At 44.7% G+C, this 14,238-nt stretch overlaps 3 protein-coding genes across 4 annotated transcripts in view; 2 read left to right on the top strand and 1 right to left on the bottom strand.

The window, feature by feature from the left end:
- PELP1 (proline, glutamate and leucine rich protein 1) overlaps window positions 1–14,238 on the top strand; it is a 359,306-nt gene that overhangs the window by 225,370 nt on the left and 119,698 nt on the right. The window lies entirely within an intron of this gene.
- Window positions 1,645–10,566, top strand: LOC137439068 (claudin-19). The gene is made up of 5 exons (XM_068134738.2): window positions 1,645–1,982; window positions 2,280–2,444; window positions 9,393–9,477; window positions 10,078–10,188; window positions 10,413–10,566. Exons 1-5 carry the CDS (start codon window positions 1,757–1,759, stop codon window positions 10,435–10,437), a joined length of 612 nt encoding a protein of 203 aa, XP_067990839.1. The 5' UTR covers window positions 1,645–1,756; the 3' UTR covers window positions 10,438–10,566.
- The window catches only part of RCBTB1 (RCC1 and BTB domain containing protein 1), a 67,559-nt gene continuing 66,469 nt past the window's right edge, over window positions 13,149–14,238 (bottom strand). For both annotated transcript variants that reach the window (XM_068134736.2, XM_078767725.1), the window contains one exon: window positions 13,149–14,151. In XM_068134736.2, coding sequence (XP_067990837.1) covers window positions 14,011–14,151 — 141 coding nt within the window. In that variant the 3' untranslated portion in view covers window positions 13,149–14,010. The remainder of the gene's footprint in view (window positions 14,152–14,238) is intronic.

Raw genomic sequence — 14,238 nt, 5'->3', positions numbered from 1 at the left:
GCTTTCCATGTCATAGACTGGCAGAAACAATCAAAGAACATATATTTGTGCAAATATTTACTTTAAATTGCGAATGGTCTCAGGATTAGCACTGCATAAACTACCAGCAACGATCATAATACAAATATTGGTGCAAAATTAACTTTAAATTGTTAGTGGTCTGATGATTATCAGTCAATTTTTTTACGTTTTATCTGCCGGCAGCCATCTTGTTTTCTGACGTCACTGAGGGACTTTCCCATGCGTCAAAATTGTCCAACTTTTAATATGTTGTCTTCCACTTCATAAACTACTAGAAATAAGCATAAAACAAAAATTTGCAATTTTTTTGGGGTCAGGCAGTATATTGACCCGTCTTATATAGATGTTCCCCAAATGATGGAAAGTTTAAATATATCTAAAAATTTACACCGAATTTAATATCTGCACGTATTGATGCAAATGATTAAAATGACTCCAATGACTTGATTGCAGGAGATGTTGAACTCCGATGACTTGGTTTCACGAGACGTTGAACTCCGATGACTTGGTTTCACGAGACGTTGAACTCCGATGACTTGGTTTCACGAGACCTTTGATGACTTGATTGGAGGAGATGTTGAACTCCGATGACTTTATTGGAGGAGACGTTGAACTCTGATGACTGGGTTTCACGAGACGTTGAAGTCCGATGACTTGGTTGCACGAGACGTTGAACTCTGATGACTTCATTGGAGGAGACGTTGAACTCCGATGACTTGATTGCAGGAGACGTTCAACTCCGATGACTCGGTTTCAGGAGAAGTTGAACTCCGATGACTTGATTACATGAGACGTTGAACTCCGATGACTTGGTTTCAAGAGACGTTTAACTCCGATGACTTGATTACATGAGACGTTGAACTCCGATGACTTGGTTTCAGGAGACGTTGAACTCCGATGACTTGATTACATGAGACGTTGAACTCCGATGACTTGATTACATGAGACGTTGAACTCCGATGACTTTGTTTCAGGAGACGTTGAACTCTGATGACTGGGTTTCACGAGACGTTGAACTCCGACGACTGGGTTTCAGGAGACGTTGAACTCCGATGACTTGATTACATGAGACGTTGAACTCCGATGACTTGATTACATGAGACGTTGAACTCCGATGACTTTGTTTCAGGAGACGTTGAACTCTGATGACTGGGTTTCACGAGACGTTGAACTCCGATGACTTGGTTTCAGGAGACGTTGAACTCCGATGACTTGATTACATGAGACGTTGAACTCCGATGACTTGATTACATGAGACGTTGAACTCCGATGACTTTGTTTCACGAGACGTTGAACTCCGATGACTGGGTTTCACGAGACGTTGAACTCCGACGACTGGGTTTCAGGAGACGTTGAACTCCGATGACTTGATTCCACGAGACGTTGAACTCCGACGACTGGGTTTCAGGAGACGTTGAACTCCGATGACTTGATTCCACAAGACGTTGAACTCCGACGACTTGATTTCACAAGACGTTGAGCTCCAATGACTTGATTGCAGGAGACATTGAACGTTTTCACGTCGATTTAAATTGTTTCAGCCACAGCCATACCAAATATCCCATAAACTCATAAAACCGAGCAACAGTTGTGACGACACAATTGCCGGGCTGAAGGTCGCGCGTCTCGAAGGAGGAGCTAGAGGGACACGAGGAGGGCACGGATTGTCACTCGAAAACAGAGTAACGTGAGGAGCGCACCGAGCATGAGTCCGGGTCATTGTCGAACTGACTAAATGGAACCGCGATCACTTCAAACTATCGGAACCATCCTGGTCCTGGCGGGCGTCTGTGCCAGTCTGGCTGCGACCTTCACGAAGGATTGGTCGCACCACATACCTCGAGGCGATGGTGGGGAAATGGACACCAGGTCGGGCTTCAAGAATGGCCTGTGGTCGGTATGCAGGTGGGACGGTGTAAAGGTGAAATGCAAAGCGTTTACCACGACTTCAGAGAGGGAAGGTGAGCACCTGGTCGCTATTTCATCCGGGTACAAATAGAGTGTTTACATTGTTGGTGATGTAGTGGAGTGTTTACACAAGGTAAAAGGTTGAGCAGGTATAGAGGAGGAGGAAGGGGAAATGTGTGAAATGGGGTAGTTGGGGGTGGGATGGGGGTATTTAGCTCAATGTCCCCGAATATGTGAGTGAGACCTATGGCAGTGGTGATATTAATTCCTCAACTCGTACCTGGACAATTATTGACCAAACACTACCTGAGCTAGTTAATTTAATGTTTATTATACCTGTGTGCTCTCAGAATTCTTTCAAACAGTTCGAGGCCTTGTGTTGGTGGCCATGATTCTTGTCCTGCTCAGCTTGTTCATGGCCGGACTCGCACAAGAATGCGCACACATCGGTGACTACTCCGCGCGGACCAAGGCCCGCCTCGGCCTGGCCGCGGGCTCCGTCTCCACGTTGGCTGGTGAGGCCGCGCTGCCCTGACGACTACATGAACATGATCCCAATGATGTTTGCTAGAATAAGGTGTGGATGCAGTGAAAATGGGAGTGAGGACGGATTGGGTTTCAGTGAAGGGGTAAATAGTTTGGTTGTCACAACAATATCAAAAGCAGATGAGAATGAATTCGGAAAGATATCAAGAGATGAATAAACTATATCTAAATCAGTGATGGGCTACCTCGGCTATAGTGAGTTGGCTGCATGATTGGTTCTCCTTCATCTCAGTGGGCCTCATGATTGGCCCTCCTTCATCTCAATGGGCCACATGATTGGCCCTCCATCTCAGTGGGCTGCATGATTGGCCCTCCTTCGTCTCAGGGGACCTCATTATTGGCTCTCCTTCATCTCAGTGGACCACAAGATTGGCCCTCCATTTTAGTGGGCTGCAAAATTGGCCCTCCATATCAGTGGGCCGCATGATTGGCCCTCCATCTCTGTAGACCGCATGATTGGCCCTCCATCTCAGTAAGCGCACAATTGAAATTGGACAGGTGCACTAACCACAGCTCCACGATAAGCTTAATCTATCTATAATTCCAGTAATCTCTGTGTGTATGTTTGTATGTTTGTATGTTTGTATGTTTGTATGTCTGTATGTCTGTGACCGCTGTTTCTCGACAACCACGGGTCCGATATACTTTAAACTTGCCAGGTATATTGCTGGGGACCCGAGGATGTGCCTTTTCAAGGTTTCATATTAATCGGAGAAGTAGTTACCGAGCTATGTCCAAAAAACGATTCAACCAATCAGAGAGCAGCGAGCTATCACGTGTGCCGAACGTGGCGAACAGACTCTGCCTCGGACGGCACATTTGAGAGCGTATTCATTTATTTCACGTTGGAAAACTATGTTGCCGTTAAACTATGTTTTAAAACTAATTAAAACTAATTTGCGATTCATTCGCTTTCCTGCGCGTTTGTGCACGCGATGGCGATTTCTTTACCAAACTCCGCAAGCCGTTCGCTTTGGACCAAACCATTTCATGTAAATAGAGGGGGGGGGGGATTGTCACCGTACTCGCAAGCCGTTCGCTTTGGACCAAACCATTTCATGTAAATAGAGGGGGGGGATTGTCACCGTACTCGCAAGCCGTTCGCTTTGGACCAAACCATTTCATGTAAATAGAGGGGGGGGATATAATTTTAGATATAGATATAGTACGGGCATGCCCTAGTATATTTAATACAGGCTGAATATTTCATCACGAATTATAGAAAATACTTATTTATCCATCTGATATGTGAAGCTCTTTCTAATCACTAAGTGACTGATTGATATTAATGTTCGGTATCTTCCTGGTGTCGTAGAAAGCTGAAATTTGGCGTGCCAACGGACATCGAAGCCCGTACACAAGGAAAAATCACAGAACTGTTGGAAAGCGTCCGTAAATGAAAATTTTCTTAAAAAGTAAATTAAATTTACTCCCACCTGCACACATTGTTACACACCAATACCTGCACACATTGTTAATACACCGATACCTGCACACATTGTTATACACCGATACCTGCACACATTGTTACACACCGATATCTGCACACATTGTTATACGCCAATACCTGCACACATTGTTATACACCGATACCTGCACACATGGTTACACACTAATACCTGCACACACTGTTTCACATCAATGCCTGCACACATGGTTACACACCAATAACTGCACACATTGTTACACACCAATACCTGCGCACATTGTTATACACCAATACCTGCACACATTGTTAATACACCGATACCTGCACACATTGTTATACACCGATACCTGCACACATTGTTATACACCGATACCTGCACATATGGTTACACACCAATACCTGCACACACTGTTTCACATCAATGCCTGCACACATTGTTAATACACCGATACCTGCAAACATATACGTAAAAATTTTTTTAAAAAACCTTCATCGATATCTAGCATTTGAAAATTGTCATTTCTATAACTGAAAACAGTTAAATGAACATGACAGTTATGTCTATAAATGAAAAAAAGAAAAAGTGTCCATAAATGAAAATTTATGTAAATAACCGTAAACGTGTCCTTATAAAAAAAAAAAAAACCTCAATCAATATCCAGCATTTGAAAATTGTAATTTATATGACTGTAAACTGTGAAATTAAAATGTCAATAAAAATTTACGTAAAAACCGTAAACCATAAATAAATCCATAAAAGCCATGCGTCCATAAAATAAATAAATAAATCTAAATTGATATCTGGCCGGTGATGTTTGCCTGCTTATAATTCATAAAGCTTCTATTTATTTTGTACCTACATACGAAGCACGATCTGTTACTGCTTACACAATGTGTAAGCATACCCCATTGGTAAATTAATAGAACTAGCCTGACTCGGCGCGTCCCTGGGTCCTCACCACACGTCGTTTCAGAGGGATAGGCATCTTTGACCATGTCTGCTTTCTCAGGGAGTGAGGGATGGCGGGTATGGTGGGTGCAGGTTAGTGGTGGTGGTGATGGTGGAGTGGTGATGGGATGGATGGTGATGGAGTGGGGGGGGGGGGTGGGGGGGGGGCGGTGGGGGAGAGTGGCCAAAATTGGGTCTTCAGGGTATTTTGGGTCTATTAGGCCTTCAGGGTATTTTGGGTCTATTAGGCCTTCGGGGTATTTTGGGTCTTCGGAGCCATTTGGGTCTTCAGGGTGTTTTGGATCCTCTGGGCCTTTAAGGGTATTTTGGGTCTTCGGGGTGTTTTGGGTCTTCGGGGTGTTTTGGGTCTTCGGGGTGTTTTGGGTCTTCGGGGTGTTTGGGTCTTCGGGGTGTTTTAGGTCTTCGGGGTGTTTTGGGTCTTCGGGGTGTTTTGGGTCTTCGGGGTGTTTTGGGTCTTCAGGGTGTTTTGGGTCTTCGGGGTCTTTTGGGTCTTCGGGGCCATTTGGGTCTTCAGGGTCTTTTGGAGTCTCAGGGCCTTTAAGGGTATTTTCGGTCTTTGGGGTCTTCAGGGTCTTTTGGGTCTACAGGGGCTTTTGGGTCTTCAGGGGCTTTTGGGTCTTCAGGGGCTTTTGGGTCTTTGGGGTATTTTGGGTCTCCGGGGTATTTTGGGTCTTCATGGGTCATGGTGGTCTTAAGGGTCTTGGGGGGATTTAAAGTGTTGTCAAAGGTCTGAGGGGTCTCAGCAGTCTAAACATAATTAAGAGTTCACGGACTGTGTTTTGGGTGTTAATTTTATTTGAAAAAGCAGAAGACGTTTTGGTCGCATCTATCTATAATTCCAGCAATCTCTGTGTGTATGTTTGTATGTTTGTATGTTTGTATGTTTGTATGTTTGTATGTATGTTTGTCTGTGACCGCTGTTTCTCGACAACTACCGGTCCGATATACTTTAAACTTGCCAGGTATATTGCTGGGGACCCGAGGATGTGCCTTTTCAAGGTTTGAAATTAATCGGACAAGCAGTTACCGAGCTATGTCCAAAAAACGATTCAACCAATCAGAGAGCAGCGAGCTATCACGTGTGCCGAACGTGGCGAACAGACTCTGCCTCGGACGGCACATTTGAGAGCGTATTCATTTATTTCACGTTTGCAAACTATGTTGGCGCTATGTTGGCGTTAAACTATGTTTTAAAACTAATAAAAACTAATTTGCGATTCATCGTAACTGCGATATACGACCTTCCGGAGCTCCCGTGAGAGCGTGCGCCATTACGGATAGTAATTCAATTAAAAACATAAAAACATTGTCCCAATTCAGTCAGAGCGAAGGGCGTTGTTTTAAGCGAAGAGCGTTTTATTTTTCCCCTTAAATTCAGTCGCCGGACGGTGAAAGCTTTTTTTTGGGGGCAGCTACTGGCAGCGACGTACGGCCAATCACAGGACACGTTGTTGTGTCGACGTGCCGTGTTGTTTTCCCTCGCGGTTTGGAATGTTTTTCCTTTTCATTTCTTTTCTCTTCCTTACGGAAGTACGGGCATTTCCTTAAATTTGCGATTCTTTCGCTTTCCTGCGCGTTTGGGCACGCTATGGCGATTTCTTTACCAAACTCCGAAGCCGTTCGCTTTGGACCAAACCATTTCATGTAAATAGAGGGGGGGGGATTGTCACCGTACTCGCAAGCCGTTCGCTTTGGACCAAACCATTTCATGTAAATAGAGGGGGGGGATATAATTTTAGATATAGATATAGTACGGGCATGCCCTAGTATAAACAAACAAACATAACCATATACGTTTACTTTATTATAACAAGTGAATCCTCTTGGATTGCGCTGAGGTTCGGGCATGGAATTTCTAGGAGGAAGTATAATTTGTATGCAATGAAAGTACATGTAATATGGGATCGAGTAAGCTTCACCAGTGCGCGTGCGCGAATTTACGTCACTTCGGCAGCGAGAAGGCGTTCCCCAACACGAACCAATCAGGAACTGCCACGCCCACTTATATGATCTCAGAATTCCTGTGACAGGAATTAGCGTTACACTGGCTGGAAGTCATTCGCTAGAGGCGCTTCCTCAGCGCCAACGAGTAAGCTTCACCAGTGCGCGTGCGCGAATTTACGTCACGTCGGCAGCGAGAAGGCGTTCCCCAACACGAACCAATCAGGAACTGCCACGCCCACTTATATGATCTCAGAATTCCTGTGACAGGAATTAGCGTTACACTGGCTGGAAGTCATTCGCTAGAGGCGCTTCCTCAGCGCCAATAAGATGGTTGAAGACACCATAAATATTGTCGTGTTCCTCGTAATTAAAATCTGTCCAAGGAACGGATAGCCGAAAAAGCTGTTACTCTGTCAATTAGAAAGTGTTCTGTTCAAAAAAATACAGCGGAGTTTATATGCGTGAGGGAGCAACTGGGAGGGGAAAACCGGAGCCTTACCTTCTCGGACCCCAACGGCAGTCTTCACCCTGCAATAAATAAACTCACACGAAACGGAATTAAAATGTACAAAAATAAACAGGTTTATTAAAGAAAAGAAATGCCAGAAAACAAATCAAATGCACGATGAACTAAATTCCTAATTTGGAGCGTTCCCACAAATAGACTCCTATACAGACAATGGGATAAAATAACTGGAAAACAAATGTGTAATTTATGTTGGGGACTCAACTCAAATCGGCTGGTGGGGTCTCATCAGCAATCGTGGAAATCGTCCGGGGCCTTGGTGGGAACCGCACGCTTGTTGGCCTCAGAATCAGGCCTCAACGCACCCTCTGGCGCGGTGCAGGCCTTTGTTCGCGGTCCGTGCGCAACACAGGCAGGCCGTGTCCGTTCTCACGAACTCTGCACAGGAACCGCAGCTCTTCATTCTGCAGCTCTGCCTCTTCACAACCACTAGCAAGATCTCGGAACACGGCCGGTCACAATGGTGTCCAAATCAAAAGGGGCGAGAGGATGACGGCACACAATCGACCGCTGTGGCATCCAGTACGAAAAAGCCCAAGAGGATCACGACCGTTCACGATCGTCTCGAGAACGAGAAGGCACAAGAGATGGAAATGTCTGTCAGAGCATTCTGAACTCCCCACGAGTCAGCCGCAAAATGTCGGGAACACAGTCTTTTGTTCCTCGGGCTCTGACGTCATCTCAACACATCTCCATCCTGACCCTATCAGCGAGTTTGATCTGACCCGCCTTTCTGTCAATCAAACCCCGGACCAATCACGACTCCTCGGGGCGTGGCCTCGGTCTTGCCCGTTCTGTGTCTCTTTCCAGAGTCAGGGTTGTCAGCGGCAGTGCTTCATGCCTGGCTTCCGGTGGTTTTTATTAATTAGGGGTGTTTAATGGGCAATTTTGGCTAGTGTCTATGTTGTGGTGCCAAAAGAGACATAGGAAATAAATTACAGAGGTAACGACACACAGAGGATAAATTACCCATAATCCCTGAGATAATTAACATACCCCACTCCTCATAATGGGGACGAAGATACACCTGACACGACATCCGGGCTAATACAAATTCCCTACTTATTACATGGAGGTTCTTCTTCTTCATCGTGACATATGGAGCATCCTAATTTATGCACTCTACCTGGTCTATGGTATCCCTACCCCCTATAAACGTAACAATATACATAAGAAATTTGGCTCATTCACACTACCTCTTAGATTATTGTGTTGGGACATCCATTTATTACATACACAAGTACAAGAGAAATTTTGACCCCCAACCCCTTGTGTATGGACCAGGCCCCAGTTGCTCAAAACTTGGATATTTTTAACCACTGGTTGGTTAAGACCAATCCTATGGTTAAGATTCTTATCTGATAGTTAACTAAGCGACCATTTATCAAGTGAGGAAGCAGGTCACCATTTTAAAAGTATTTCGTATGGCTTCACCAGGGTAGGAACATTTGAGCCACCCTGTATGGAAAACGTTGGGAATTTTATCCGCCAGATAAGTAATTTATCCACAGGATAACGCTTTACCCGAGCTTTGAGCAACTAGGGTGCAGCTCACCTGCTTTATCTATAAGTATAAGATAGCCGCGGGCCGCCGCCATCTTTGACCTTTGGCCCATGTCAAGTGGTCTCTTCCTTGTGCCTCTTCTACCGTGACTAGCACAGTCAGTGCTCCGTCGAACTGTTTTTGTCCCTCCTCTTCTTCATTCTGGTCGTAACACCCATGTGGCTTCTCCTTATCCTTTCTGCATTACCATCCGATCCCTTCATACCAAACACCATGCCTCCTTCTTCTTCTTCTTCCTCCCATACACTCGCACTCTTTGGAGCAGAGTTGCCGACTTGTATCGTCTTACAATTCAAGTCATGAATCAATAAAACAAGAAATATGTCGTGCACGTGCACACTCCATGCACTGGACGGACGTCGTACCTATCTAATGTCTTCCGACGGGAATGTGAAGGTTGAAAATAAAATGTGGATTTTAACGGATAAGACCGGTTCATCAAGGTAAACTCCATTCCCCTCTTCCCACCCACACCACACGACAGGTGTGTGCGAGACGGTAGCTGCCTCTTTCTACGTATATCACGTGGTTGGACAATCACTACATCCACTGGCACATCTCAACATCAGGTAAGGCACAGTGCACACGAAATGATGGATGTCACATTGTTACACACCAATACCTGCACACAGTTACACACCGATATCTGTGCACATTGTTATACACCAATACCTACACACATTGTCATACACAAATACCTTTACACATTGTTACACCCCGATACCTTTACACATTGTTATAAACCAATACCTACACACATTGTCATACACAAATACCTTTACACATTGTTACACCCCGATACCTTTACACATTGTTATAAACCAATACCTACACACATTGTTATACACAAATACCTTTACACATTGTTACACCCCGATACCTTTACACATTGTTATAAACCAATACCTACACACATTGTCATACACAAATACCTTTACACATTGTTACACCCCGATACCTTTACACATTGTTATAAACCAATACCTGCACACATTGTTACACACCAATACCTGCACACATTGTTACACACCGAAACCTGCGCCAATTGTTACACACCGATACCTTTACATTGTTACACACCGATACCTTTACACATTGTTATACACTCATACCTACACACATTTACACACCGATACCTGCACATATGTTTACCTTTGTTCCACTTCCAGGTTATCTTTAGGAACTGCAGTTTATTTTGCCTTTTTTGCTGGAGTGGTAGAGGTGTTGGGAGGGTTACTCCTGGTCGCAGCTTTTGTGAAGAGGAAGACAACAGAGAAGAGGTGCAGTTTCTATGGTGTTATTGAAAATTGCCATTTAATATTCAATTACAATAATGTACAGTATATGTCCGATCCCTGGTATTTGATTTGCTGAGAGATTTGAACATCAATCAATGTGACATCTTGGTTTTGCTACTTGCATTTCCTTATACATTTTAACTTTTTACATTTGGGTTTTTAACTCCCACCTTGCCTCACAAGCTCTCTCTTGTCCCACCTCGCAGGTACTCTCAGGTCTTGGAAATGTGAACTTCCTACATCTTCAGTGAATTTGACATGAACAATCAAGATCAATTATGTAATGTTTTTTAAAAATTAATATGATCTCTCATTAATAAATTCATGATGACATTGCGAGCCGTCATCCAATTAGATTGATTCATTGCTGTGAGCCTGACCTTTTGTACCAGGTTTGAAACAGGTGATTTCAGAGTGGAGTCGAAAGGTAGTTCCTTCATCATAGATTGCTGTCTGTATAGAAATAGACAGAAATAAATGCTTAATCCTGCTCTGCTCGTGGGGCAAAAATTGATCCCCTCAACTACGGACCAATTAGCTTACTTCCAATCATCCATCAACGAAGTTTTTTTTTTTGTATACAAAGTCGAGGCTCGTGTAAGAGCTAACGCATCAATCACATAAGAACAAGCAGAAATACACGTAAAACTTGTAATAAAGGGAGCGGGAGAGAAGAGGGGGAGAGAGAGGGAAGCACAACAGCAGAGAACAGGGACATCGGGAGATCTGTGGAAGGGAGAGTGCTGGGTGGGGTACACGATATAAAACAAATGGACACTACTCGGAGTTTCAGGAAAGAAACAGAATTTGAAAAAGGTGGATTTGGGGTGTATTAACGGGGTTTAGAAAAAAAATCAAGGTTTAGGATGGGGAAGATAAGAGATGATGGTGAACAGGGAGGAGTGGGATTGAAGAGTGTGGGAGTTTGTTCCAGAGGTGGGAAAAAAGAGGCATGGAAGAGTGAAGGTGAGCAGAGAGTCTTGATTTTGGCAGTTATGCCAGAGAGGAGTAGGTAGAAGACAGAAAGACCACCTACCTGCCTGCGGTGAGAGAGAGAAAGGCCCTCAGAATCGGCTTCATCGTGGGAGATTCCAATGATTCTAAAAGCTAAGAAGAGCAGTACTGCATCAAGCTGCGGATGAAAGCTTTGTATGTGGTGAGTATGAAAGCTTGTTTGACCAGTTTGTGATATTGTCCAGGTCTGCAGAGAGTGAAGAGGCTGCTGCCTGCCGATCTGAGGGTTGAGATATGGAGCGGCAGAGAGTGGAGTCATCAGCAAAGAGATAGAGAGGATTTTCCAGAGAGTCGGAGAGATCATTGATGAAGACCAGAAAAAGCACAGGGCCCAGAACACTACCTTGAGGAACTCCAGCCTGAACAGCAAGGGGAGATGAGAGAATTCCATTCAGGGCCACACGTTGATTACGAGAGCAGAGGAAGTCCACAGGCCAGGGAAGGAGATTTTCATGGATACCATAAAAGGAGAGTTTGGTGAGCAGAGCGGGGTGCCAGACCATATCGAAGGCACGGGATATGTCAAGGGAGACGGCTCTGATTTCCTGTTTGGCATTGAGGACCTCCATCCATCGTTGAGACAGCAGAAGCAGCATGTCCAGAGTAGAATGACCTGGTCTGAATCCAAATTGATGATCTGAGATCAACCCATTGGAGAAGAGGAAGGGTTTAATGTCAGAATTGATGATTGATTCCATTACCTTGCTGATTGGTGGTCTTTCTGTCTTCTACCGACTCCTCTCCGGCCTTGCAACCCCAGCTCTCTCTGGGCTCTGTTCCCCAAATATTCCTACAGGTCACACAAGATCTACCAGCAACCCTCTTATGGTTAAACTGCCAAAATGAAGACTCTCTGCTCACCTTCACTCCTTCGTTCCTCTTTTCTCCCGCCTCTGGAACAAACTCCCTCACTCCCTTCAATCCCACTCCTCCCTCCAGGTCTTTAAAACAGCTGTTCACCACCATTTCTTATCTTCCCCCATCCAAAACCTTGATCTTTTCTACCCCCGCTAATTCACCCCAGATCCACTTTTTTGAAATTCCAACTTCTTTCCTGGAAGTCCTTGCAGTGTTCATATGTTTTATACCTCTCCCACCTCCCCCCAAGCCCTCTCCCTCCCACAGTTCTCTCGATGTCCCTGCTCTCAAATGTTGTGTTTGTGTCCTTCCCCCTCTCTCCCCATCTTGTCTACCGCTCTCCTTATTTTGTGTTTTATGTGTCGGTTTGACTTTTTGTGTGATTAATGCTGGCTCTTTCATGAGTCTCGATCTTGTATACAAAAAACAAAACAACCAAAAAACCTGATTTTACCAGACGCCACCAGGATTTGGAGGAGGGACACAGGTTTGAGAGTTCAGTCTTGAGAGTAGAGATATTGTTTCGTGGCTCTCCTGAGGGTAGACACACACTTGTTCTGAGCTTTGTCGAAGGAACCGAGATTGCTTTTAGTTGGATTAGCCTTCCATGAGGCAAAGGCAAGTTGTTTCAGGGCAACTGCCTCACCACAAGTTGATATGAAATCCTACTTTTTCTCCAACAGTTTCATCTCAAATCACCAATTCTGATTTAGACCAGGTCACTCTACCTTGGACATGCAGCTTATATATACTCTCCCAACAATGGATGAAGGCCCTCAATGTCAGACATGAGATCACGGCCATCTCTCTGGACATAGTGCATTCAAAAAGTATTCATATCCCTTGACTTTTTTTCACCAAAAGGTTGAGCGAAGGAGGTCAAACAAACTGCTGTAAGAAAAATAGTCGAGGCGACCATACATAGCAAGCACTGTGCACATTCCGGGCCTCGATTGATGGATATAGTCACCTTAACCCCACTCTAGACTTCATTTTCATGGAAAACAACTCGTGTGTAAGGGTGTTGCGATGTAACGGACTAATTTTGATGGCACAAGCAACATTACAAGTTAAAGTGTGAATCTTTTATTTTCCCTTATCATACAGTAGCTCTGTGAAGAGATCCGTTCTGATAGCAAAGCGTGACAGGACCAACAAAAACAGTAACATTTGATAAAAGTGTCTTTGCATAAAAAAATGGAAAATAGCAAATGAACTGCAATCACCTTCTGCAGGTTGTACTTATTCCTGGAACAGCAGTTTCATCACATTGTAAACATCCCCACAACACTCAGGCCATCGCGACATTCTGGATTGGAATACGTCAAAGACTTAGGCCTTCGAGAGCGGTGGAGAGTAACGAAGAGTGCAACACTCACCACGGACCACACCACAGGCCTACTCTTGATGGAGTCCCATGGCCGTAGTGCCGTGACGTGTAATACATTAAACAAACGGACATGTCGGATGAGCACGCGTGGCACTACGTACTGCGTGTCGCTTTCTGACATGTTACTTGTTGCATTTGGCTTCAAATTTTGTAATGTGTGGGTGATTGTTGTTTATGAAGGCACGTATTTGTACTCGAGCATCACCATCTGCCATGACACCGCGTCCACTCCCGTTCCATCCTCGCAATCTGCTTCGTGGAATTCCGATCACATCTGTCGAGACACTTTGCACAAAAAGAGAGGAGGAAGAAAAAGCACAAAACATACGTCGCATGACATGGAGTGCAATCGACAACCTCGAGGAACATGCGTGGTTCGTTTGTGCTTCGGATCACACGGAGATCAAAAATTCGACGTACTCAAGAAGGTGCTCCACATGAGCACGGCCGACGGACCGTTCTGACCGTTCCTCACTGCTCCTCACTGCACACTGTGTGGTAAGTGTCAAATCGAATTTGTCACGCGTTACGCGAGCAGAATATCAGTATTTAAAGGCCCCATTGCGAGCAGCACGAACAACAAAGTCTTTGATCATGTTTTCATCCAAGCGTTGGAAGGAATCTGTCTGGGTGACTGCTGTCAAGTGGTTCATGCAGAACCGGAAGCAGAACTCCTCGAGTTCCTGAAAAGAAAGCAGGCACGGGGGAGAAAGAGGATGGAGGGACATTAGTTCGGTAACATTAGTGAGGTTCATTGATGGCTAAACTGC

This window comes from Myxine glutinosa, chromosome 13 (genome assembly GCF_964187855.1).
Source record: "Myxine glutinosa chromosome 13, kmMyxGlut1.1, whole genome shotgun sequence".
Taxonomy (NCBI): Eukaryota; Metazoa; Chordata; class Myxini; order Myxiniformes; family Myxinidae; genus Myxine; species Myxine glutinosa.
This window is presented reverse-complemented; position numbering and strand designations above follow the sequence as displayed.